The sequence below is a fragment of the Crocodylus porosus genome, unplaced genomic scaffold, assembly GCF_001723895.1.
Source record: "Crocodylus porosus isolate Cpor-Errol unplaced genomic scaffold, CroPor_comp1, whole genome shotgun sequence".
In the NCBI taxonomy this organism is placed as follows: Eukaryota; Metazoa; Chordata; order Crocodylia; family Crocodylidae; genus Crocodylus; species Crocodylus porosus.
In genome coordinates, this window is record NW_017728949.1 from 77,327,167 (window position 1) to 77,354,762 (window position 27,596).

General features: G+C 43.5%; 1 protein-coding gene across 3 annotated transcripts in view; it reads left to right on the forward strand.

The window, feature by feature from the left end:
- Nucleotides 1-26,935, forward strand: part of LYPD6B (LY6/PLAUR domain containing 6B) — a 130,410-nt gene extending 103,475 nt beyond the window's left edge. For 2 of the 3 annotated variants that reach the window (XM_019554394.1, XM_019554393.1), the window contains exons 2-6: nt 18,648-18,748; nt 20,400-20,555; nt 21,742-21,840; nt 23,682-23,812; nt 26,068-26,935. In XM_019554394.1, the coding sequence (XP_019409939.1) occupies nt 20,441-20,555; nt 21,742-21,840; nt 23,682-23,812; nt 26,068-26,232 (510 nt within the window). In that variant the 5' untranslated portion in view covers nt 18,648-18,748; nt 20,400-20,440 and the 3' untranslated portion in view covers nt 26,233-26,935. Of the gene's footprint in view, nt 1-17,861; nt 18,270-18,411; nt 18,505-18,647; nt 18,749-20,399; nt 20,556-21,741; nt 21,841-23,681; nt 23,813-26,067 lie in introns of those variants that run through there. The other variant, XM_019554392.1, reaches the window with a different exon arrangement.
- The last annotated feature ends 661 nt before the right edge of the window (nt 26,936-27,596 follow it).

The window sequence follows — 27,596 nt, forward strand, 5'->3', positions numbered from 1 at the left end:
GTCAGTGAATTCTGTCCTATGTGCTCGTAGGAGAAAGAATGAGCATGGGAAATCATAGAACCCCATATAAGAAATTCTTCAGAGTCTGAGATACTTTCACAGAATTTCTCCATAAAACTATGTGCTATGACCTACTGAGATACTGACTGAGACTGCCTCAGCCAGGTCATTTTGCTCCTTAACACAAACTTTCCCACCTCCTGCAATTTAATATATGACAGCAAGTAATATTTCATGTATAGTGGACACTTTGCTTAAGCTAATACATGGGATATAGCAGAGGACATTCTATAGTCCACCCCTGTATTGTCTAAATTCCTGTGGTGTAGGCCTTGTTGACATACACATTTCTTGTGCTAGCATATCACTACTAGGGTAAGATCATGGCAGGGTCTTTCCAAAAATTCAATCTAATCATACTATCTAACATTTATTGGTGTATTTTAATTAATTTTTTACCTAACTGGAAGAGATATGGAGAAAAATATGGGTAGACAGCAGGTGCCAGAACACAATGCAAGCATTTTTAGACACTGGATGTTAGTAACAAGAGGGCTCAAGATTGAGTACATAGATTGTATTAGTAAATGTGCTCATGTTGGTTTGCCAGGTTTTCACAGATTTGTCCAAGAACAAGTTCCTGCTAAATAGTGCTAACTGCTGCAGTCATTTCACTCCTATGAACAACCTTTTATAATGCCTTTAAAATGACTAAGTATCATTGTTATCACAAATGGTCTTTCTAAATATTTTATTGAACTTCATACTCCTTGCAGTTGTACCAACGTTCAGGTATTGAACCGTAGATAATTCTTGCAATTATACTTCTGCCAAGGGAAGAACCTCATTTGCAGCATAAAGCACAAACAGAAATTAAAGATTGTTGGCTCTGGATTTAGGATCCAGATACCTTGTTCTGGGGTGGGGGGACCTACCCTCAGATCTCTCCATTCGATTAATAGGAAAATTTATTGATACACAGTGATAATAGAAAAGAAGCGATACAAACGATTAAGCAATTCTGTATATCTACCAAATCCTAGAGCTGTCATCAGAGTCAAAGTACTTCTGGCCAGGACACAGGCTTCGCTCTGAGGCTCTCGCTTAGACGTCAGCAGTCTGGAGGTGGGATGCCAAGACACGGCCCCCTGCAGTGGGGTGGATGAGATGGGCTGGTGGTGTGCCATCTGTCCATGGTGGCCTCAGGGACCTTTCCCACGGGACATGGACCCCCTCTCAGGAAGGAAGAGGGATGGGGAGGGACCTGGGCAGAGGAGGGATGGGAAGAAATGATGAGAGAAGGAAAGAGGCAGGGAGTTACTCTCTTTGTTACTCTCAAGTCTGCTTTTGTACTGCCCTTCCCTCCTGATGACTCTTCATCCAAGTCTGTTTCTGGTTGGTCTCTCTCTCTGGTCACACTGTCCCTGTCAATACATTTCAAGCCCATCACATGCACACCTACTAATCTGGTCTTTCTAGGCCTTCTCCTAACTTGGTCTTTTCCCCCAAAACCAGGACTCAGACCCCCCTACTCTCAGACCTTGTTAGCTGCTGCCACTTTATCTTGTGCTACGGTCAGTATGGTACATACTCCCTCTGTTCCCAGACTGTTTTCCAGACTATGTGTCTTTGTTGGTCTTGTTGTGTTAGACAGCTTGTCTGCTTCCAAGGCTGCATGAGACTGTGTGACCCAGACACTTAGAAATCATTTAACCCCTGCTGCCCATCCTGAACCATTCTAATGTCCATATGGGGAGTGGACTCTTGGGGCTGGACTCAATGATCCTCCAGGGTCCGTTCCAGCCCAAATGTCTATGAAATATATATATGCCAATTCCCAAAAAACAAACCCTTAAATACCATTTCTAAGCCCACAAAGATGGCCACTGAAATGACATTCTCAATTAAAGGGCTTAGGCAGGGACGTTCTGTCTGGCTCACTAGCATTACAACACCTTGGGGCGACAGCAGGGTGGGGAGAGAGAGGGCAGATTCTCACTTCTGTTGTAGCCACTTTGTCATTCCAGTTCTGCAATGTGGCCAGATTCTGGTTCTTACTGAGACAGGCAAATCCTGCAGAGAGAAAATCTCCAGTAACAGGAAACCAACAGAGCTAGATCTGCACCAATTACCCACCGGGGGCTGTGTAAGGGTGTTTGTTCTATAGGGCGGGGGGAAGTGGACTGGGGGTCATGGTAAAAGCAGGATGCCCCAGTTCAGGCAGTCTGGCATCCTTTAACATGAAAGCAGGGACTGTCAACTGCCTCCCTCATGCTCCTCTCTGGAGTTGAATGAGTGGTGCTTATATACAGGTGAGAATTGAATCCTTGAACTCCACAGCTATCAGCATCATCTCTGGTGATCCACCAAGAAATGGAGATGGCTTAAAAGAGTAACAGTATAACAAACTCTCTTTAAAACACTGTGAATTAATATGTGCAGTGCACAAGAAAGTGTACAATGAGCAGAATTCCGTGACCCAGGATGTTTTAATATGTATGTTTTTTCATTGAAAAGATTACCACCCTCTGGAAGGCAAGGGTAAAGTATGAGGTGAGGGGTCATGAGATCTGAGTTGTGTTCCAGCTCTGTCACAAACCTCCTTTGTGCTCATTGTTCCTCAATCTCTTATTTTCATGATGCCCATTTGTAACACTGGGAGGGTACTTCCCTACCTTACAAAGTTGTTGTAAGACTAAATTTACTAATGCTGTCAAAACTGCTTTTATATTTTTCAGGCCCTATTTACATATAATGTGTATATTGTTATTGCTCTGCTCACTTGGAGTGATTCATGCCACTATGCCAAATATATTCTTCTGTAATGTACTAGCCGTGTCTTGCCTACTACATGAAAAAGGAAGTTAACTCTTTCCTGTTGAGCTCTTTGCTTAACGATTACAAAATAAAGTTGGGTTGGGCATGATGTAGGAGAAACTTGACAGATGAGTTTGGATGTTTGCTTTGCATGGAAGCCAGGCACTGATTAATTCCTTCTGAAGGCTTATATCTCATGTTCTTGGTTAAAAGTGACACAAGCAGTACGCTGATAGTATTGACATTTGGAAAAATCAGTACTGAGAAGCCAAAGTCCTTCTTTATGAACTTAGGGCAGGAGAGAAAAAGCAGTCACAGGAATGCAGATACTCAGGTATGTAACACAAAAAGTATTAACGCCCCCCCCTGCAATAAATAAATAAATAAATCGAACAAGAACTGTTTTAAGAACTTGTAAAAGTGGAAGCATTATTGTGTGGCTTAGTTTTTTACTTTGGGAATCTCTAGTATTTTTCACTGAAAGGTTCTAGCAATAAAAAAAAAAATTGTCTCCTAAGTGTGAGATGATCACCTATTTGAAACAAAAGTCACCATTCCTGACCAAATTTTACTTTATAGTAACATCCACATGGTTTTGACTTGGAAAAAGTCAACAGCAAAGAGAGGTGTGTGTGTGTGTGTGTGTGTGTGTGTGTGTTTGTGTGTGTGTGTGTGTGTGGAGGGCGGGGGAGATAGAAAAAGTCAGGTAGAGGCAAACAAATATTTGTGTGTATGTGACTGTCACAAACTTTTAGCTGGTGGGGGGGTGGGGAGGGAAACAAATCATGCAATGAAATCACTGGCTAGGGTACAGATAAAGTGGAGGTTTATATTATTAGGACATTTGCCTTGTGTGTCAATGTTGGATTAGAAGAGCATATGAGAGAGTCTTTTCAGCTCTCAAATCATTCTGGTAGGTTGTTGAAATTCAGGTTGAGAAAAAGATCTGTGAAGGCAGCTTGTGAAAAATGTTCCTTTTGGAACCATGATTCCAGACAGTCAGGCCATATCTTTCTAACATGCTTAACTACAGTTACGCTACAGCATAGTTTTAACAGAGTAAATGGGTATACAGAAAAGATTTTTTTCCCTTTTGAGGCTGAAGATCATTACCCTTGTCTTTTCGAACTAAACTTGAAACAGTGTATTTCCCTGATATATGCTATGTGCAAGTCCTCAGTTTTATTGCCTAGGATGATTTTCATTCCAAGATACATTGCAGTCACTCAGGCTTTCTAAATATTGCCAAATGAAGCAGATTAGCTGTGCCGGGATGTGTCATTGGGCAAAACATACCTCGCCTACTATCCTGCCCATTGATCCTGGGACAATGGCCATTGTGTTCCCTGCCTACAGAGATACATCCCCAGGCTGTGTCTCTGTAAGCAGGGAAAGCTGACTGATTGGTAGAGACCCACCAAAACTGCAATTTCCTTATTTTTGCAAAAACTGTAATTTTGGGTGGACTCTGTGAAAAAGCACAGGCTCCATTTTTTTGGTGGGCTCCCTGAAAAAAAACTCAACTAACTGAAAATAAAATGCTGGCTCCCTCTGGGGAGCCAGCACTCCTTGTGGCCACTGTGGCCTGGCCACACAGTCCACCAGAGGAGGCAAGGGCATGGGGGGCTGCTGGAACAGCAAGATGGCTACTGCCCTCACCCCTTGCCACTGATAGGCAGCAAGAGCTGTCCATCATATGGCCCCACCCTCACCCCTCCACCAGTCGGCAGCAAGGGGTGGGGCTGCATGATGGACAGCATTTGCCTCCAATCACTGACAAGGGCTTCAGCCATTCGGGCCCTTTGGCCAATCAGGTGTGTGTGTGTGGGGGGAGGGGCTGCCATGCTTTGTCTGTGAAAATGGAGGCTGGCCCCACGATCTGCACATGAAACCAGCCAGCAGCCTCCTTGAGTTCAGTGGATCCCTACTGATTGGCAGTCCCAGCCCTGGGACCACACCACAATGTTGAACTATTTGTCAGTGCAGCTCTAGTGCAGCTCCAGGGCTGAGACTGCCAATCAGCTGAACCAGCACTTCTCTGTTAAGTGTGGGAAAGCCGGGCCACTACTTCTGACATTTAAGGGGCCCGATCCTGCATGAGAATTCCTGAGGAGTGCAGAATTGGGTCCTCAGTGGGAGTGCCTGCCTACTAGAGGGTATGGGCAACCCTGGGCTGCTTGCGCTCTCACACCATACAGCAAACAGATGTCCACTGCTAAACAGCAGCACAAATTGATACCACCTACTTTCTGGCCACAATTTTTGGGCATTTGTAGCATAACAAAGGGCATGGACATCTGTCTGATCTTTGTGCCACCATCAGAATTCTTATAGCAGCATAAAGGTGATGTCTCTTTCCACTCTTAAACTCTGCCTGGTATTTAAATCTGTGTTATTGGAGCCCAGCTTGGATTAGAAACAGAATCTCCCCAAAAATGAAAAAGAAAGAATGTTCTGGCTTTTTAGTTTATATTTCAATAACCAACAAGTTTGCACTTATGTTTTCTATTAGATATTATCCTAATGCACCCAGGTCCTCAGCTAAAAAGCAGCAGTAAATTGACTGATTTTTAGCGAAGCTAACATTTCACATATTTTAAATCATGGGATGTTTCAGCTTTCATACCCTTAAATATATGTTCTAAAATAGAACAGTTTGGTTTGATATTTGTGGAAGATGCAGTGTTAAACTATATTAAAAAATGAATGATACTGGCTATAAATGACGTATTCTTAGTCCATCATAATGAGGGAATTATTTATGGTGTCAATTGTGAGCACTATAAAAGTTCTCCTAGACCATATTTTTCTTTTACCTAGTGTAGGGGCGGGCAGTTATTTCAGGTGGAGGGCTGCTTACTGAGTTTTGGCAAGCTGTCAAAGGCCGCAATGTGCCCTGCACCCTGGTCACCATCTTGGGACTGGAAGTCCCACCCCCTAACCCGTGACTTTTGCCACTAGAAGTTCCTCCCCTTGTCCCCTGGAAGTACTCCTTTCAGCAAGGGGGTTTGCCATTTTGGAACCCCCCCATTAGAAAAATACCAACTTATTTTCTAAAATCAAACATCTACTACAACATTCATTAATTTGATTTACATTTTTTTCCCCTGATTTACATGTTTGCATAGTATACATAGAGGTGATTGTATAATAGTTTAAAATGAAGTCTTACTCTTGTATATTGTGTGGGGGGAATGGGTGTGTGGATATAGGTTTGTGGGGGGGCTGTGTGTATGTGGGCTATGGGGGAGGGTGTGGGTGTGTATGTGTGATTTGTGGGAGGATAGATAGGTGTGGGGGTTATGGGTGTGTGTGTATGTGGGGTGGGGGAGTACATGGGTGTGGCTATGTGGAGTGTGGGTGGTTATGGGGTTCATGTGGGGGGCTGTGAGTGGGTGGGGGAGGGTGGTTAGGAACGGTTGTGGCATGTGTGGAGGGGGAGGGTTTGCCCACAGCCCCCCTGTGGAAGGCAGAGCCCCCATCAGTGTTCCTTCTAGCCTGGGCCCTGCACTCCTGCCACCTTGCTCTGGGCCTGCACCCGCTCTGGCCTCAGGGCACCCGCACAGGCCCCGCACTCCTGCCCAGCAGTTGCTGCACTCCTACATGACTGCTTGCTGCCATTCCCTGCCACCTGCTGTCTTCATTTCCCCGCTTTCCTGCCTGCCACCACTGTTCCCAGATGCAGCACCAGGACTGCAGAGCTGGCCTGATCCAGCCGTGAGGACTAGGGCAGTCACTTGTGGTCCTCCCTTGCCTCTCTCTACCTTCTTATCTGCATTTCCCTCTCCAGTGGAAGGAGGTGGGAACAGCCCCAGGGTCCCAGGCCAGAAGCCTGTGCTAGGCAGGGTGGGCCTTGTTGCTGTGGCTGCTGGGTCCTGCCACTGACTCCCCTTGGGTCCTACTGCCGCTGCCCTGTAATCTTTGACAAGCAGCCTGGGGCAAATAAGTATTAATTTTCTAAATTTTTAGGGGCCCTGTAGGCCAGATAAGATGGCCTGGTGGGCCAGATCTGGCCTGCAGGCCGTATTTTGCCTACCCCTCTGTAAGTGTTTGAGAAATATGAGAATAATGGGATAGCAAAGAAATAACTCTAAGGTGTGTAAAGAAACGTAAAGCATCATGGTATAGAGTACATCATCAGCAAGTTTGCAGATGACACCAAGCAGGGAGGAGTAGTAGATATGCTGGAGGGTAGAGTTAGGGTTCAGACAGACTTACACAAATTGAAGCATTGGGCCAAATGAAATCTCATGGGGTTCAATAAGGAGAAGTGCAAAGTCATGCACTTAGAATGGAACAGTCCCGTGCACCAGTACAGGCTGAGGACTGACTGGCTGATGAAAAAGGACCTGGCGGTTACAGTGAACAGTAAGCTGAATATAAGCCAACACTGTGCCCTGGATGCCAAGCAGGCTAATGGCATACGGGGCTACACTGGTAGAAGTACTGCCAGCAGATCAAGGGAGGTGATTTCCTTTTATTCAGCACTGGTGAGGCCATATCTGGAGTACTGTGTCCAGTTTTGGGCCTCCCACTACAGAAACAATGTAGACAAATTGGAGAGTCCAGTGGAGGGCAGTTGAGATGGTGAGGGGACTTGGGCACATGCTTTCTGAGGAGGCGCTGTGGTAACTGGGTTTATTTAGCCTGGAGAAAACTGAGAGGGGATTTAATAGCAGCCTTCACCTGCCTGAAGGGGGTTTGAAAGAGGATGGAGCTAGAGTGTTCTAAGTGATGGCAGATGACAGAACAAGGAGCAGTGTGTCCCGGGGGAGAGTGGGAGAAAGAACCCCACGTTACAAATGGGGACTCACTGGGATGAGAACTCCCCAAGAAAAAAAAAATGGAAATGGAAAATAAACAAGGAAAGTACTCACCTGCAGCACGACCCATGACACAGCTGAAACAAGAGAAGAAACCCAAGAGAAGAAACCCGTGCGTATCATGAGCCATGCTTTTATACAGCTGAGACCGGCTGGTGACATCATCGGCAGTTACCAGCCGGCGGGAATAAAACAAACCACCAGTGAATGTGGAGAAGAAGGGAGACCAGAGCTGGTGAAGGCAACAACACTGGGTGCCTCCTGGGAGTCCCTTCAGGGAAGAAAGCTTGTAGAGGCTGCTCCTTATGCCGGCAGCAGCAGCAGAGGGAGCAGGGAGCCAGAAGTGGCTCCTTACTTCAGCAACAGCAGCAGAGGGAGCAAGGAGTTAGAAGCTGCTCCTGACACCAGCGACAGCAGCAGAGGGAGCAAGGAGTTAGAAGCTGCTCCTGACACCAGCGACAGCAGCAGAGGGAACATGGAGCTCAAAGGAGACCCTGACGCCGGTACCAGCAATGGAAGGACCAGAGAGCCAGACGTGGCTCTCTATGCCATAACAGGTGGGATTGTCGAGGGCACTGGGGAGGCAGAAGAGACGCTCTCTCCAGAAGACACCAGACAGGGACAGCATGGAGGGCGGCAAAGCGAGGTCATGAGAGACGGGGTGCTGACCCTGGGTGTGAGAAGTGGCCAGGCTTCCCCGGAGGTGCTGCAAGGCACCCAAAGAGGGACGCTACTAATGGGAGAAACAAGGAGTGGGGCTATAATCCATAGAAGGTTGAGTAAAGGGGGAGACAACCCAGGCGAGAGACCACAGGCTACCCTGGCTACACGTAGGTCTTAGCCCCTGACAGACCCTTAGAAAGTCAGGTACCGGTACCCCGGCGGAAGGACCCGGGAGGGGACCGCGCAGATCCCTCAAAACAATAGTGGGTTTTTTTTGGTTGGTCTTTGTGTTTCCCCTTTTTGGAGGGGTTGAGGAGCAGGACCAGGTGATGCAGGAGGGATAATGGTAGCAGAGCTCTTTTGAGCCCTATCTTCGCTTGGGACCCAGGTCAAGCTTCATGCCCTGGAGGAAGGGGAGTCGGTCCTGTGACCCAAGTTAAACATCATGGGCAATCCGGGATTCTTCAAGCGGGTCACCCTTTGAGAGCTAATACCTCAGACGAGAGAGGGCTACCCAGACCGATGTAACTGGGGCCACAATGGTGTCAGGAGTGCAGCCAGAAAAACACAGTGATCCGCCAAGGCTTGGTGTAAGGTTGGGGTGTAGGGGAGGTGGAGCCCCATGGATGACCACTAGATGGACCACACACTGCCGAGGGACCCCAAGTGGTTGGATCCCCCCACTGATAGAATATTCAAAGTTGTGGCAGGAGAAATTGTGGGAGACCACTCCAGGAGCAAACATCTACTAGGAAGACCTGAAGGAGATGGTAGGGCAAAGATCATCAGCCATCCAGGCCAAGGCTGCATATGACCGAATGTTCGAGGCCAGGTGGACACAAAGTGGTTTCAAGTTGCAGCAAAGGTTAGATATTAGGAAAAACTTTCTCACTAGGAGGGTAGTAAAACATGAACCAGTTACCCAGAGAGATTGTGGAAACTCTGTCCTTGGAGGTCTTTAAGATCCAGGTAGACAAATCCTTGGCTTGGATGATCTACTTGGGGCTGCTCCTGCTTTGAGAAGAGGGTTGGATTAGATGACCTCCTGAGGTCCCTTCCAATCTTAATTTTCTAGGATTCTATGAATCTGTGATATAAAACCATGGAGTCTGGTTTGATAATTGGAGCAAAAGACTGAAAGTCTGGTGTTCTAAATTCTGGTTTTGGCTTGACTTACTGCCTCACCTCACCTAACCTGTCTCTGCCTCAGCATCTCCACCTAAGAATGTTGTCAATAATCAATATTTGTCTAGCTCATCAGGGTCTTATGCTCAATTAGTAATAATCTAGGTCAGAGATGCTCAACCTCTGGCCCATAGTGCCATGTCTTCTGGCCCATGGGGTTCCCCATGAATCCAGATACTTGGCAGTGAGGGAGCAATGGTAGTACTCCCCTGTTCTCAAATCTCTGGACCCATGGGGAGCCCTGAGCCCAGCACTTAGGCCTGGGCCAGGGCAGCGATAGGCCTCAGAGCCCAGTTCTGGTGTGGAGGGCTGGGAGGGGGTGGTTCCAGGCCCCTGGGACCCAATCCTGATGGGAAGAGGGCATGAAGGGGTGGCACCAGGCCCTCTGGGTCCAAACCAGGCATTCAGGGGGTGGGAAGGGGCAGTGGTGGACCCCCAAGGTCCAGTCCTTGTGCATGGGACAGGAAGCAGAGCCAGGTTCCAAGATCCAATCTGGGCTGCACTTGGGCTGTGCACCACTCATTTGATCCACAGGCCCACATGGTTGAGCACCCCTGATCTAGGGTGATCTGCCCCACCAAAGACAAAACAAAAATCCCCTTGACTTCAGTATGGCCAGAATTCACCCTAAAATGTTTAGTTACTTAAAGTATCTATAAAAATGTGTAATGCTATTAAACTAAAGAAGGTCTTATCTATGAAAGCTTTCAGGACAATTATTAGCCATCAGTGGTTTAAAGTGCTAAGCTTTAAGACTAAACAAGCATCTGGCTGGGGTCACATGACCCCAGCACTTTTTCCTGTCACTGGCAGGGAGTCAGACTTGATGATCCTTTGAGGTCACTTCTTACCCTAGTATCTATAAATGGATAATCATACTTTGAATTTATATAGTGGCATCCATGTCAAAATAGGTAAATAAGCTGTATGAGCTAATTTTCCTTTCAATGACAAATATAAAAAAGTGAAAGTGTTAAAATGTTTTTATAGGTAACAGGATAAATCTATTTGTTAGGGATGTGTGAAGCGGGCTTGTGTGGATTTAGCCAGAATCAGGGAAAGTGATTTGATTCATTGATTCAGATCACTGTCCCTGATTTGATTTGGCTGAATCTGAAGATTCGATGCTGATTCATCCATAGACACAGCTTTAATGTGTTTTCTACATACCTTGAGAGCACACTGGGGGAGGGGGGAGGGGACCCAGGAGGCACCAGTCGCCAAACGGGGGGTAGGGGAGCAGCATGCTCTGCAGTGGACCCGGAAGTGGAATGGAAGTGGTTTTTTTGGCCCACTTCTGGGTCTGCACTCCTGTGGGATACTCCATGTGCCCTAGCATCGCAACATTCACAAGCTGCGCTGGTACCTCAAGGTATGTAGAAAAAACATTTAAAGCTGTCTATGTCCGAATTACCGAATCTTTTTGAATCTCTCCAAATTGATTCAGAGGGTTCCGATTTGATTCTGAGAGATTAAAGGGTCTCCTGATTCAATTTGGATTTGGAGATTTGGCCACCGAATCAGGCTGAATCTCTGCCAAATTGAATCAGGGACTGAAGCTTCACACAGCCCTACTATATGTCTCAATATGAATATATGTACACAATGTAAAAAATGGGATGGATAAATCCTTTCTTTTTGACTTTCCACAAGGGAGCCAAAGCATTTAGTTATTGTTAGTAACACCTTCCCTTGTGATAACAACGCTTCTGTTTCCAGCCCTGGAGGAGTGGTAAAAAGAGATTTTAAATTCATGATGTTGCTTTAAATAAAGAGGGAAAAAAAGATGTTAGATGCCCAGGACTGAAGCTCATGGCCATCTCTGGTCTTGGCCAAGCCAATTTCACACCTTTTGGAGAGGATAGATTTAGAGGGGGTTGGAAGGAAGTGTGAATGAGACAGCTTTCTGAAGTGGTCAGGGGTTTGGAAAGTTACAGTAAGTTTTGGGGAGATATATTAGTGGACATTAATAGGTTAGGACAGCGATTCTTATACAACTATGAGCACATCTGTTCACGGCAGCTGATAAAGTGAACGTCAGCCCACAAAAGCTTATAATTTATATATACTTAGGTTAGTCTATAAGGTGCACATCTCCCTGACCTTCTCAGTGACTCTCAGCCAGAATCACACTAGATTCTCGAAAACCACAACAGAACCCAGACCTTGCAATGTAACAAGTAGTAGAGTGAAAGCACATTATCATTTTTCTTGCAGGCCTAAATTCTTGCATCACTCATTTGATGTTTAAAAACACTTTCTGTAGATATATAAATATAAAAGGAGAATCAGTGAGACAATTGTGTGTGCATATTTAAGCTTTTCTAGGGGAGAAGTAGGTTGTCTCACTGATTTCCCCTTTTATATTGTCTCCACGTTCTGAAATGGGGTTAATTGTAATTGATACAAAAACTTATTAAAGATTATTTCCAGAGGAAAAAGAATGGGTGTGCCTTTTATTTTTCTTTAAGAAGGAGAAATAAGGCCCAAATGTTGCTTTTCTTCCAGCTATCAGGAATGTGGATTTTGCTTTTTCTGAAGTGTGGAAGGGAGTATATATGAGTGCCAGACACAAATTATAAGTTTCCATGTTGAATCTTATTGGAGATCACTTTTCTCTCATGTGTTTCAAAGCATGTGAGTTAGAAGTGTTAACAAACAGCCACAAAAGAATTCAGAGGCGCTAAACAGTATCTGAAAGCACCTGAAAAAATTTCCCTCTTGTTTAGTAAGTTATTTGCATTTGTCCTGATATTAAGTCTGTTATACAGAGTAGAGAAGACCTGAATTGCTAATGTAAAAACCATGCTGACTGCACATGATGAAAACAGTTTAAAACAGGGGTGCTTAAACCTAGGCATGGAAAGCCATGCCCTTCAGCCCATAGAGCTCCCCCACAAGTTGGGAAATTTGGCAGCAAGTGTTAACTGCCAACCCTCCCCTGCTATCACACTCCCAGGCCCTGTGCTGCTGGGTCAGGGTCAGGCCACATCCTGTCCCCAACATGCAACTGGATCTGGGCCAGTCAATGCCTCCTTTCCTCCCCTCCAGTATGACTGGATTGGCCCCACTGGCTAGATCTGGCTCGCAGATGGATTGGGTACTGTCCATCTGGCCCATAAGGCAAAAAAGTTAAGCACCACTGATTTAAAGTCTTGTAGGATCTCCCTGTGTGTCCTAAAGAAGCAATTCTTTGAAAATTAGGTAGGTTATATTGGACAAGAATCTACAACTTTATCTTGCAACAAAATAAAGCATTTTTTTAAAACTAATGCTTCATCCATTAACTTTCTGAGGCTTTTCTTGAAGTATATGTCTTAGTTTATTGGTTGCAAACTGCCTGTATAACAAACATTCCTTCCCTCCTTCCTTTCAGTCTGCACAAATAATTGCATTGTGTACTTCCATTTATATGTTGTAAAATACATCATTGGTGTAAAAATAACTAAATGCAAGTTGTTTGTTTGGTTTTTTTTTAAATGTCAGGTTGTTCTCAGTTTTCCGTGATTAAAGCTAAGTTATGGTTACTTTTACAGTAGCAGGACATTATGTAGCAAGGTGCACCACAGAGTAGAACCTATGAAGAGAACATGTCTGATGATGTTTCTGCCTGCATGTGCTATGTTAAAGCACTTTTTTGGGCATCTAAGATATTCGTGTTCAAGAGAAAGTTGCCCAAGAGACAGCTATGCAAACAAGGTGATTCTGTCAAGAACCCAAAGTTTATTTTGTGTTCTGTTCCACATTGGCCTAAATTAACACTCTCCCTAGCAGATCTTCAGCTGGCATCGATTGTCAGGTTTATTGGCTTCCTGTATTTCTATTTCATAAGGTGTCCTGTTTATCATAGTAACCTGGAGTGAAACGATGAGAACTGGAGGAAAGAAATCTTGAATTTGTAGAGAACTGCATAGGTGTATTTGTGCTTTTTACTTGCTGTCCAGGTGCATTAGATCAAGTTACCTCAGAGACCATTCTTTCTATAAAAGCAAATGTTTCCCAACTTGCCAGTACAAACTAAAGCCAATGAAGGAGATAAATCTTAAAACTGGTGTGCATTGAAATGGTTCACTATGTCGCCTTCACATAGAACTGGTATAAAACAATAGGCTGCTAGTATAGCTGCCAGAAGTATATTCAGGCACATGATTGTTTGATTTAAAACTGGCTTGACAGGTTAAAAGTAATTCACTTTTGTGGCATTTGAGTTGCAGAATGATTTATTTCATGGGAAAATGGAGGGAGATTGTTGGTGTTTAGGGGCCCCAAAAGGCTGTGTTTATTGAAGTCCCACCAAAATGTTCAAACTGCTACACTGAGATAAAAAGACTCCACTGAGATAGTGAATGGAAGCTTTGGCATGGGCTTCAGTTGGTGCAGGATGAAGCCCATGTCTTGTGATTCCCATTAACATCAGTAGGAAATGTACATCTAAGACTATGTTGACCTGGAAGAATACAGCCCAGGTTGAGATACCTGAGCTGGCTGTAGGACTTTAAGAAATATAGGTGCTTGATGCATCCCTTCATCTGTTCATTATACTACACTGTTCTGTGTTGACCCAGAAGCTGGTTTGGAGCTGGCGTAGTTATCTCTGCATGGGACTGCATTGCATCTGGTAGATACACCCTCAGTGTCTATCCCACAGCAGTAGCATTGTGGTGGTTAAGATGCTGTTGTTCCCTCTCCTTGTCTTTGAGGCAGTGACTTAACAATGAGGCTGACCCCTGAGTAGCTGCCACACGTGTGCAGTGGTGACTTTTGGTTCCAGCCTTAAACAATTTTTTTTTGCTCCCCAATCCCCAAGTTGGCACCCAGGGTGTCTACTCCAGGCACCCCATCCTAGTTGTGCCACTGCTTTGATGCCCATCATTTGAAACCTGAAGAACACTGGTGAAAACATCTTAAAAATAAGTAGCCCTGCAAAGAACTAGAAAAATTTCTTCTCCAAGCTTGGTGTGAAGCTTTTCTGCATGACTGACGTTAGAATCTGCAGAATCTGAATTTCCCTTTTTTTACCCATTAACCTATACACGTGCCAATTTATAGGTTTTAATTAGAGTGCTCCAGCAGACTCAGCTTCATATGTATTCAGTGTCCTCACATTTCAAATAAGCAGCAGGGGAGCTTTGACTAAAACTATTTGAATGTGCTTTAGTTAAAACATCTCCACTGCCATTTTGAAGCATGGGATGCTGAATACATGACATGCTACAGGTGTTTTAATTAGAGTTGCTCTGGCAAGTGCTCAGGTCGCTTAAGAGCCTGGCCTCCAGTTTTGAAGCAAACATTCAAAGAGGGCTTAACAGTAAAAATACAAAGTGCTGCTTCACTTTCAAGAGTTGCAGAGGTTGAAGTGGAGGCTTATACACAAGGTTCTGTCCTCTTGTCTTACATTTCCATTGATTTTTTGGAATTGAATTAAAATTTGGTATTGAATTTAAGTTTACTCCCAAGGTAGGTAGTACACCTGTAGCTTTTGTACTGGGGCAGTTGGCTTTGTTAGGCTAAGTACCAACATTTAGGGGATTAAAGGGAAGGTTAAACCAATTCAAAATGGCTGCTTGATATCAGATAAATCAGGAGGCGGGGTGGCTAGCCAGGGAGCTGGAGGTCCATCAGGCTGGAAAGGATCAGGAGTCCGCCAGGAGATGGGGGAGGCATGACCCATGGGTTGGATGGGGGGCATGACCCACAATGGGTAGGTGGTGCAGACACAACCCACGAGGGGTAGGGAGAGCAGGCATGACCTCTGGGTGGGGTAGGGGGGCCAGGTACAACCCATGAAGGGTGGGGAGTAGGTCTGACCCATGGGTAGGGTGAGGTCTCCCCCACCAGCAAAACCCCCACCAGGACTTGCTTGCTTGGTGGGGAATGCACCCAGTATCAGACTCGTTTGATTTAGATCAAACAGGTAGGAGTATACCAATAAAGATTTTCTTGGCTTATACTGATAACTGATTATTCACCTGGCATATTGGCCAATACCGATCTGATAACTGATTTACAGGAATGCAGCAGGCAGTGTGGAGAGCAGCTCCCTGCAGATAAGTAGTGGAGGGGAAGGGGCGTGGGGGACAGAAGAGGCATTGGGGCTTGTGGGATGGGGGTTGAGAGCACTGGTTGGGGAGGAATAAGGGGCTGGGGAGGCAAAAAATAGCCCAGTGCGGGAGAAGGTGGAATTGAAAAGAGCAGCCCTGACGCTGGGGCCAGGGGGTGGGTTTTCCCTGGGAAAGCGGACAGCAGTTTCATGTACTGGTTTGCAGAGGTGCACCAATATATCAGTGCCGAATCGGATTGGTACCAAAGAAAAGAAAATTAAGATTATTGGCTATCGGCTTTTTTTGGTTTAGCTGATAATGTTAACTGATAAATATAATATGCTTTCTGGCTGGGGCCCTGGATGTCAAGTGCATGGTAGCATGGAGAGCAGCAATCTGCAGGTAAGCCTGGGAAGGGGGTGTGGGGGAGGGAAAGGGCATGGGGAGTGCAGATTGGGGCCTCCATGGTGAGGGAAGGAGTAGGAAAGAGGCTGAGGCTGGGGGTGCTGCCCAGCCAGGGCAGTGAATGGGACCTGATGCTGTGGTGGGGAACAGGGAGCTGTGGGTGGCTCATCCAGGCAGGAGGGGGGCAGCTCCCCACTACTGTGTGGACCCCCCAGGTGAGGCATGGGGGGGGCATGTGCCTCCTCCAGACTTGTGTGTGTGGTGGATGCGGGCTGCCTGTTGTAGCCTCGGGGCTTTCCACTTTGCTGCCTTTCTCTTGGGAACCCTGCGCCAGCTGTGTACCCCTTGCCTGCCTGGCAGCAGTGTGGGCGGTGAGTTGTGCCTGCCACTGCCACATGGGCAGGGGATGTGTGGCCAGCACAGGGCTCCCAAGGCAAAGGTAGCACGGGTGGAGAGCCCTGACCCCACAGTGATCAGCTGCATCTGCCCTTGCCCCACTCAACTCCGGTTAAATGTGTCCTGTGCTTAAAAATGGTGGCAGTGGCACTTGAATTAAAGCTCATTCACTGAGTTTTAGTTCACATCCCTCTGCCACCATTTTAAAGTGCTGGGACACTGATCCCCTGGACAAGCTGCCCGTGACTCTGCCCTGCTTCCTGCCCCCACCCAGGGTCCCTTTCACCACCCTGGCTGAGCCCCCAGGCCCTGCCTTTGCCTCTGCCCCTGCCTCGCTCCCTCCCACACCACTTCCCTCCCCCATGCTCCTTCCCCTCCACATACTTGTCTGCAGGGAGCTGCTCTCCATGCTGCCCTGCTGCATTTCTATAAATCAGTTATTGGATCAGTATTGGCCAATATGCTGGGTGAATAATCAGCTATCGGTATTGGCCAAGAAAATCTTTATTGGTACACTCCTATCTGTTTGATCTAAATAAAATGAGCCTGATATTACATAGATCCAGGTTCATCTTAAACTGGGTTCTGCAATTTTTTAGACAGGTGTGTATGCATGGAACTTCTGTTCTGTTACAAGTTTGGACTGATGCTGGTCACTGAAACTGGGTGTGTATGTGGAAGGTGGCACCTGGGATGAGCTAAATCTAAACTGGGTTACCATTTTGAACCTGATTTAACCTCCCAAATGTCTGTACCTAGCTTTAATGTACAACTGTAATATTATGCAGTGTCTCAATTTGAGCTGAAAACTGTGGTGTGGGTGGGTTTTTGGGGGTGGGATATTTGTCAATGAAACAAAGAAGAAACTCATCTCTCCTCTCTCCTTTCTTGGAGGAGAGCAATTGAAAACATTCCATCTTGACACAGAGATAATCTGTTAATCCAGTAGCAAATACTGAGGAAACGAATCAGAAAAGTGACTTGTAATTAGCAGAACAAAAAGAGCACTGCAGGGAAGCAGAGCATCTACTATAGGAACTTGTTTGTACAGTAGCTTGAAAATAAGAAGGAAATTCTAGAGTATACAGAGATTTTATTGGGATTATTATCTCTCTGAGCAAGTGTTGATATAAACCAGGGATGTTCACCTTTGGCCTATGGGCCAAATGAGGTCCATGGTGGCTTGGAATCTAACCCATGGGGCTCCCCACAGGTTGGGAAATTTGGCAGCAGGAGAGCAGTTGCATTCAATACTGTCACCCCCCGCAGACCAAATTCCAAAATTTCCAAACCCGAAGCCCTGCACAGCAGGTTGGAGCTGGACCACATCCCTCATGCCCCATTCCTTCTCCGTGGCTGGATTAGAGCTGGGCCATGCTGCTCCACATGGCCGGATGGGTCCCACTGCAATTGCCCTAGGTACCAAATCAGGAGCACCATCCAGATCCAGCCTGCAAATAAATCAGGCACTGCCTATCTGGTCCACTGGTCAAAAAGGTAGAGTATCACTGATATAAATCATTAGTGTTAGGAAGAAAAGGAAGGGTAGGATAAAGTATGTTAGAGAAAGTATTGGGTCATTGGTGAGTTGTCATAGTCACCATTTTATCTGTTTGTTTTTGTCATGCTTATCCTGATTGCTATGGGATTATCCCATGTTGTGCAGATCTCTCTTGTGGAGTTTCACAGGGTCATGAAATCACCTTCGGGGTCTTTGAATATCACCATATCATAACATTGCCTCACAGCAATGTTGTGCAATACGATCTGATTTGTGGCTTGGGGAGCAGGTTAGTCCGAATTTTATTGTTAACCTGTCTTGGAAGCTGGCATTCCTTTTTTTCTCTGGAGAGGTTATCTTGCTGCTGATTAGCTCCTCTATCTTAAATCACAGGATCACTGGAAAGTTTGATAAATAAGATTACAGATGAAGAGCCAGGTATTCATCTGACATAAACAGCCCTTAAAATTTGATTTAGAGTTTCATTAGATGGAATCGGGAAAGTTGTTGTGCAGGTCTTTTACTAGGAAGGAAACTTGTTCTGCTGGAATGACACTGTTGGTTCTGTGCTTCCTTTCAGAAATAAAACCTTCCTGTGAGATTGGTGGCAGGTGGCTCTAGGCATAGCAGGAGCTCTGCGCATCAATATTAGCATGGCCCTCAACAGTTCATGGTCAGATAATTTTAATAAATACATTATTGAGCCCAAGGTGCACCCCCCCCCTTTATTATCAATAGCAAAAAAAACATTCTGTCCTGAGGGGATAGCAGCTCAGATATGGATTGATAATGATCACAGCCATTGTTTGCTTTCAGATTCTTTCCTTGACCCTATTGTGAGGTCCTGGGGCTGGAGGATGAGGGAGACCTACAGAAAACAGTCATGGAAGCACACTGGGAGTGATTTACAAAACCAGGTATCTCGGGTATCCTCTCAAGCAGTGGTTTTCAACCTTTTCTCATTTGCAAACCCCTAAGCAATTTTGCATGAAGGTGCAGACCCCTTTGGAAATTTCGAATGGAGGTGCGGACCCCTTTAGATTGTAAGTGTGGGTATTAACATACTTTTGATTTAGCATGCTCATCTTTTGTGAACCCCTTAGACATAGTCTTCAGGCTCCCAGGGGTCCATGGACTGCAGGTTAAAAACCACGGATTTAAAATAAACATGATTCATAAGACCTAAGTGATACGCAGCTGGAAACTTCCAGTGTACAAAATTGTCTGCCTCCACTTGGTTGCTGGTCAAGAGTCTCCTTGAAGTACATGAAACACAAGAGCAAGAAGAAAAAAACCCTAAATACGAAAGCTCATCTCCCTTCCACAGGAATCTTCTGAGTGTCATCATGTAACTTCAGTGCTTGATAGCACGTGAGGTCCCGTACCCAGGGTAGTCAGGTTATGACATCTCTTCTGGCTGATCTGGGCCTACCTTGCCTTCAGAGTTCTGCGTATTTGCGTGTTGTGTCCCTGTTAAGGGTGGCCTTAGAATGTGACCAAGTCCCACGGAGTCTGGAGTCCTCCACAGTTCATTCCTATTGATTAAGATGACAGATTTTACTAGGAGAGGATTAAAAAAATAACTGCAAGAATTGTTTACGGTCCCCCCCCTCCCCCCCCAATGTGTCCTTGTTTTTACATAGAAAGAAAATTGACATTATTTCAGTTAACACCAGGACTTACATATGCAAATCCAGGGGATGGGTGGATTTTCACACAAGGTCTGTCACTGATGCATGCAGTGTTCTGAAAAGTGTGAGCTGAGGGCTGAATGCATATCACAAAGTGGTTAGCAGAGTCCCTTTGAAAGCCAGGTCATCCTGCGATAGGCGAAGTTCTGAGTGCGCCGTGGTACAGGAAAATCAAAATCTTCTTCTTCTGGTTCTTGCTCCAGTCTGTGGTATGTTGACAGCCTGCTTTGGCTTCTACTTCAGATTGATACAGTTCTTTTATACAAATGATAAATATTGATGGTTTTAGATGCTGTCTCTCCAGTCACAGGCGTGTTTATGAAAAACAAGCTATGGCAAATCAGCCCAGTATCTGCACTGGTGCAGAGATTGGCATAGCTGCACTGCAGTCAGCAGAGCTATGCAGATTTGGGGTCTGGCTCTTTGATTTCAGATTTTACATTGCTGATTGAAATGACCCTTGAAATTACACTTGACATTCCTTTAGCCTGATCTAAAATTATTTTAATCATGTCAACTCACATTACAAGCAGAGTGTAAAAATGGGGGGTTTTTTTCATTAGCACTTATAACCAAATTTTTAGACTGACATTACCTGGGAGAACAAATCCCAAAGTACTGAAGTGAGCACAATCTAGTTCATTTTACTGTAGAAATCTAGCTATCTTGTACAAGATCCTGCCCAGTAGAAGGCAGTAGCTGCTCAGCTTTGAATGGCTCATCATTGTGAGTGGACTATGCTTACTTCCACTAAATCTTCCTGGATTTAAGACCAATATGAGCCTTGAATTTCCAAATAAAGTTTACAGGAGATATTTATTTCTCTGCCTTCTCAGTTCTTATGGTTCCTCCCCAATAGTGTGTCTTTGTTTTCTAGGCAAAAGAGTTTTAGATTTCCTTGTACGATAACAAGTCGCTATGCTGTTATTCTGTCACACGTTGGCTGTAGCTTTCCTTCAGATCTTTGTCCTCTCTGCGAATTGGACTCTAGCCAAGAACATCAACTTCTATAATGTGAGACCTCCACTAGACCGTAAGTAGCCAGCGGTGGTTTTCTTGTGTGTGTGAACAAAAGTTAGTATTTTAGCTATCAGCATTTTCAGTTCAATATGCTCTTTTCAGGGGCTTGTAAAGTGGCTCCCTCAAGGCGTAAGGGATTGCCTATAAATTTTAAAACAAAACATTTGGCTAGTTCATATGACTGCAGTATAAATTAAATGAATATAGAGACAGATTTAAGATATGGCAATCCAAACTGCTCAGTTTTTTAGATTTTTGGATGCATTTATTGTACCATTACCAGGACATTTTACAAGGTAAATTATGCAGAATACTTCTAGTCAGTAATCTGGCCTAGAATGTCCTGTGTGTTACCTGGCTGTTTTTTCAGGCAGTAGAGGGAACTGAAGTGTGTTGTGTGCTTTTAAAGTTGGTACAAAATGAAAGTAATTAAATAGGAACTGTGAATGACAATAATGATATCATGTCTGCTTTTTACCTTGCACTTTGTTACCCTTTCTATTCATCCAATTGGATAAGACCCTTGTGATAAAAAGGAATAAAGCAGTCAAGATAGTTCTGTATCTCAGGTGAGAAGTTAGATACAGAGCTGCCAAAAGTTTGTTTAACTATATTTCAGTAAGTATATAAAACTGAATTTGAAAGCAGCTTTTCTTATCCCTTGTAAGGAATTGTTTAAAATGGAGGACTGGGATTTGGAGCTTTAAAGCATTTGTTGCCTCAGCTAATGAAACAAAAGCTACTTATTTGTTTGAATAACTATATATGTACATGTGCACAGACACTTCCAGATATCTGTTGCACATACTTAATAGGCATGTATGTGCAGGGATACAGTCGCTCTCCCTCCCTCTTCCCCCAGCCCCCCACTTTCCTCCACTTTAATTGTGTTTTAGTTGTTAGAGAGATAGAAAAGGCTAACAAGTATCTGGAATTTAAGGTATATTGTAAAACCTTTTATGAAGTTTACAAACTAGTATTTATTTGTTCAGGAGTCTGTTCTTCTCCCCCCCCCCACTCAATATCTGTGTGTGTGTGTGTGTGTGTGTGTGTGTACTTAGACATACACATACATACATACACCCCCCCATGTCTATATAAGTATTTTGGTTAACAAATGTAGCTAAATCAAAGCATTTGTTGGTTGATGTTTACATTTTTTATATTTAAAAACTTACCATATTTTAATATTTTTAAAGCTACTCCATTTCCAAACAGCTTTAAGTGCTTTACATGTGACGATGCAGTTGACAATTACAACTGTAACAGATGGGCTGAAGACAAATGGTGCCCTAAAAGTAAGTGTGTTTGTGTTAGGGAGATTCTTCAGGGTATTTAGTTTTGTTTTTTCCTCACTCAACCATCTCACAGACATCTAGTTAAATAGGATTAACTTACCAGCTCACTGATGCCCTATGGATATTATTAGTAAGAGCGAGTCTTATGATTTTCTCTTAAGATGAGCGGTTGATTATGCTAAGAAACAATGCAAGTCACACTGAAAACCTCTTATGCTTATATTTAATGTCTAATTGAATGTGTATTATTTTATTTATTTTAGATTTATATCCTGGCCCATCTACAAAGGCTCAGGGCAGCTTAAAATAAAAGACAAACAACACACAGCATACGAAATAATAATAGACTCCCCAGATGACACCCCTCAAAACTTTGAAATTGCATCTTACTCCACCCTCTCCTGCTTCCCTGCTTATTGCCCATGAAAGCAAACCCTTCTGTGGAAAAAATCTTACGTATCATGCGAATGCCAAGCTGTTTGCCACAGTGGGTGTAACTGGAAGTTTGCTAACCTGAATTCCACATTTGTTGGCTTGAAGATTTTAGGGAAGTGTAAATAAGTATCTTACTCTTAAAGCATAACCTGTTTTTCATATGTGGAGGCCATGGTGGTGACATGGACTGAGTGGAAACTACAGGAGTTGCACTTATGCATCAAATTGAGCTTTTTGTACATTCCAAATAAACACTCAAAAGACAGTCCTGTCCGATACTTCAATTTAATTTTATCTTCCTTTTCTGTAGTTTTAAATCAGATCAGTGTAATATGTCATGAATACATTTCTCATTTTCCAAACCTGTTTTTTGTTCCTATGAAGAAACATAAACATGTTTCACTAGGTTGCTTTTATAGCTTTAAACAAATTCCTGTATCATGCTAATCTTGTTTGCATTTCTTTTCAATTTGGCCATTTAGTTTGGTACTTAACTTGAAAACAGTTTGCACTCACCAAAGTGTTCCACTACTAGATCTAAGAGTCAATTTCTTAATTCATTTTTATGTTTAAAGCTTAATGTCTTGCTAACTTTAAGCCTGGTGTCTTTCACAAAGTTAATGTAACAGCTACTTCCAAATATAGTTCAGATTTGTTTCACAGTTGCCATGTAAGGATGATGACTTTACTTAGCGATGATCTCCCGAGGTCCCTTCCAGCCCTAATGTCTATGAAATCTATGAAATTTGAAAAGCCAAACATAATACTAAGCTGGCAGTTTGCAAACTTGGGACATCTTTTACATATATGAGCATTAAATACTGTATTTTATATGTGGTCACTCAACTGGAAGACTTCAAATTGGAGCATCTTCTAGTAGCACAGAAACATTTGAGAGTAAGCAACGCTGCCTGCAATGACCAAAGATCACACTTGTAAGAGAAAATTATGGAGATACAAAATAGAAAATGGAAACCACTCTTCAGAGTGGAGGAAGGAGGAAAGAACATTGGATAGAAGGGCTGTGAGCAGGGGACAAAGATAAGATGGAGGAGTCAAAGAAAGAGATTTGGATGAAGGATGTGTTTAAACATGGAGCTGAGGAGGAAAAAAGAGGGGTTCAAAGGGGAAAGAAAGAGTAAGGAAGAGAAACATGACAGTGCAAACTTGAGTGGACATTTAAACATTTGGCTCAAGAAGAAAGGCCAAGTGGCCACTGTATTTATGTTTTAGTTATAGATAAACTAAACTAAATTGAAAAATGTTTGCAATATGTTAAGCCACCTTACCTCCCTAAACTGGCACATTACTATTTTTTCTGTGTGGGCATATCTTGTCAAGTTTCTCAAATATGTAAGGCAATTTGCATTTCATGGAATAAACCTGACTCGGATGTATTTCTCTAGATACACAGTACTGTTTAACAGTTCATCTCTTCACAAGCTATGGAAAAAGCACATCGGTCACTAAGAAATGTGCTACCAGAGATGAATGCCACTTTGTTGGCTGTCGCCATCACAGAGACACTGGCTATACGGTAAGAATCAGTTTTTCTAATGAAGGAAAATGTATGGCTTTCTAAATAAAGATCCTATTCAGACCTCATTCATTATCAGATAAAACTCTGGATGAAGAGAATGGGGTGTGTCAAATGAGACTGTCTTAGGTTTAAATAATGAAAATCAAAACTGCAGAATAAGCTAGAATTTTTTACTTTTCTACGGGTTTGTCTGCACTGCAGTCCAGAGATGTGATTGCAACTTATCTAGATGTACCCTGTCCAGGTTACATGCTGATAGCTTTGTATGTGCAGTGACATGGGCTTAAACTGCCAAGGCTTGCTCCAAGTTCCAAGCAAGCTTGTGCAGCCTGCACTGAACTTCCTGCTGCTGCACCTCTGTTGCTAGACTTCACTTCAACTACACTTCTGGAATGAAGTATGTACATAGCTGCTGGAGAAGGTAAACTTTAGTTTTCAGGATTGGTACGTTCTTGGAGTGAGGAAAGTTCAGCACTCCCATTCCATGGTACCAGGTGGAACCATGGCTTCTTCAGATGAGGCCTAATTTTGGGGCATAATGCAAGGGATTTTGTTTAATGAACAAGTGATAACTTAAATGTTCAAGTTTATTGAACAAGTGATGAACAAAATGTAGCTTCTGCAGTGTAGCTGATCCTGTGGCAATTGGGCCAGGCAGGGCAGGGGCAGTGTGGCAGCTGGACTTGGCTTTCTGGCAGTCCCCCATGGCGGTGGCTCCTTCCAGCTGCCACTGCCAGTGTCTCTGCCACCGCCACTGGACCTGGAGCTCCATCCAATGCCTCCACTGGTGATAATGGGGTAAGTAGGCCCGGGGCCAGGTAAGTGTAGTTGGCATCTCCCCAGCCTCCCCCTTCCCCCCCCCCGCCCTCTATAGCTCACCAAAACTTCTTAAGTGGCCCTTCAGCTCAAATACTTGCCCACCCTTATTACAGAGGATCAGAATTCAGATTCCAACTTGGTCATTCCTTTTCTTGTAAGAAGCAGCACTTTCCTTTATAAAGGAAGTTTTGTGGCTTTGATATGTGGTTAGCAGCCACATTTGACTATTTTCAGTCAACAGGTTTATTCCTAGACAGAAAGTGGATTGTGTATTGGAAAGAACAGAGCACTTCTCTGCAGCCATGCCAAAAGTGCACTGCTCCGCTGATAGGCCAGTGTAAATGGAAAGAAACTATGCCTTAACAATGGCAAGGGATAGAAACGTGTTTAAACATGGAGCTGAGGAGGAAAAAAGAGGGGTTCAAAGGGGAAAGAAAGAGTAAGGAACATATGCTGGAGACCATGTTCAAGGTAACAGTTTCCAAATGCCTGCAAGGTTTGCATTCAGGTGTGATAGGTGAGCAAATAAAAAATCTTTTACTGCCTAAGATTTCAGACCTCTTAAGATAGCTGACAATCTGTATGTTGAATATGAAAGGACACACATATGATACCTTTGATCTGAAAAGTTTTGCATTGATGTCAGTGAATGTTGATATACTCTGGGCAGTATATGGTCTTTATGAGTGCCAGGCTCTCTACTGTTACATTTTATGTTGCAAAGTAGGCTATTGGATCTTATTACACTATGCAGATGCCATTGTGATAATAGGTAATCTCTATGCACTTATCTGTCTCACTGTCCTGAATGGTATGTTTGAATGCTCAACATTTCCAGATATTCCAGTTAAAAGCATCCTGTTAGCTGCAAAGATTCCCCATATGTACTACTTGGACAGCAAACATTATCAGTTTTTCTCTGGTACAAATTTGGTGACCTTTTATTTACTAAATGTAAATACAAGGCACAAAATTTGAGACCAGATTGCATAAATCTTAAAAGACAAATGTGAACAGAGAATGCCTTTATACAGACTTACATTCATTTAAAAATGTGGAACTAGCAAACATTCAAAAGTATGTTTATACTTAATGATCAGGAGAGAAGATATGAGGGAAAGCTTTACCTACTTTCTGATAGGCTGGGAAATTTGTCTGACATGGCTAACATGGTTACTTCTCATCTGATCATGATGACAGATGTCCATTAATTACACTGCATAATAATTTGAGCTGCATGAACACTGTAGTGCCTGAATTTGGAGCAGGTGCTGTAATTGATATACTACATCTACCAACTCAGATCACAGGCTATCAGATAGAAGTGATTAGCTTGTTTAGTAATAGCCCTTGCAATCAGTTGAAAGCTTATATTCTTCTGGTATACCTCTGCTATAACCGCTTCCACCTAACAATCTCCTTTTCATTAACAGGAATGTGTCTCTTGCTGCGAAGGGATGATCTGCAATGTAGAAATACCAACCAATCACACAAATGCAGTGTTTGCAGTAATGCATGCATGGAGGATGTCGCATGGCAGCAGGAGGACAGTCAATGTTCCATTGCTTGCATCAGTCCTAGCAGTTGTGTTGCTTTGATGCGGTTTTCCTTGTGATTCTAAGGGCTAAACTTTCTGTGCACTAATGGAAACCAGTAAGAAGAACATTTTGGTTTGAAAAAAAAAATCACTGGCACCCTTCATTTCATAATCGTGTAGGAACATATGAGAAGTTGCATGAACTTCGTGACATCTGCCAGTTCTTTAGTGAAAAGATTTGCAAACAGTTTGCAGTATTTAAAACAAAACCAAAACAGACTACAGTGGACTTAACCAATTATCAGAATTCTTCATTTAGTGGTAAAAGCATGTGCGTGCTGCACATTTCTTGCAGAAAGAAAAAAATATTTGTTGGCAGTCACTCTACCAGGTGAAACAAAGGAAACTTCTAGATGGCAAAGTTAAGCTGGAGCTGTGCCAAGCTAGTCTTAATAGAGTTTTTGGTATTTTTCAGAACTGACTTGCAGCACTGGGTCTGGTAGCTGACTTTTTATCAGCAAATGTGTTCTTAAATTCATGTTTAATTGCAGTGCTCTTAGAAATAACAGTACATATTCCAAGAAAGTGTCTGAAAAAGCACATTTCCATTTTGTTCATAATTCTCATGCCAACTGAAAATTATGTAAAATAAAACTTTAACTATATTTGTCTCTCATGTCTATACCATTGTTGCACATTCTCAAACTATAAAATGAAGTTACTCCATGTGCAAGTCAAAATTCTGATTAAAGATTATAAATTGCTTCAGTCCCTAATGTCATATTTAGGGATGTACCAGAAAGTGGCTTCATTTTTGCATGACTGTTGTCTCTCATTGTCTTTGGCATTTCTGAGTGCTGAACACTTCCACTGATCTAGTCACCTGTGTATAGGACCATAACTTCAGGTACCCAGTTGAAAAGTTTGTCCAAGAATTCTAAAACTAACGCTTACTATTTTCTTTCATAGCTATAGTAGAAGTTTTAAATTTATGTCCCTATTTTGAACATCTGCAAATATTAGAAGTGATAGAATTTAAGTTACTATTGGATGTTATAGAATTTGGGATGAATATTGTATTTATTACACACCTGAATTTTCATCCTTCTGGTTCCAATGTTGGATGTGTTCGGATTTACCATCTCTCTGGCCTGAAGAAGTCAATCCTGAAAACAGAGAGATTGGCTACATGTTAGATTCAGTCATGTGTATGTTATGTGCCAGTGTAATCCATTGTGCACTAGCCCTTTTGTAAGTGTAAACTCAAGGGCCAGGTACAGACATTACACTTTTACCATTAGAAGTGATTAGAAACCAGTCTATACTTTTAACAAAGCAGAAGTTCAGCACACAAAACCAGTCTATACCAATAACAGAACAGAAATGTGGTACACATAAACTGGTTCAAAAATGGCAAAACCCAGT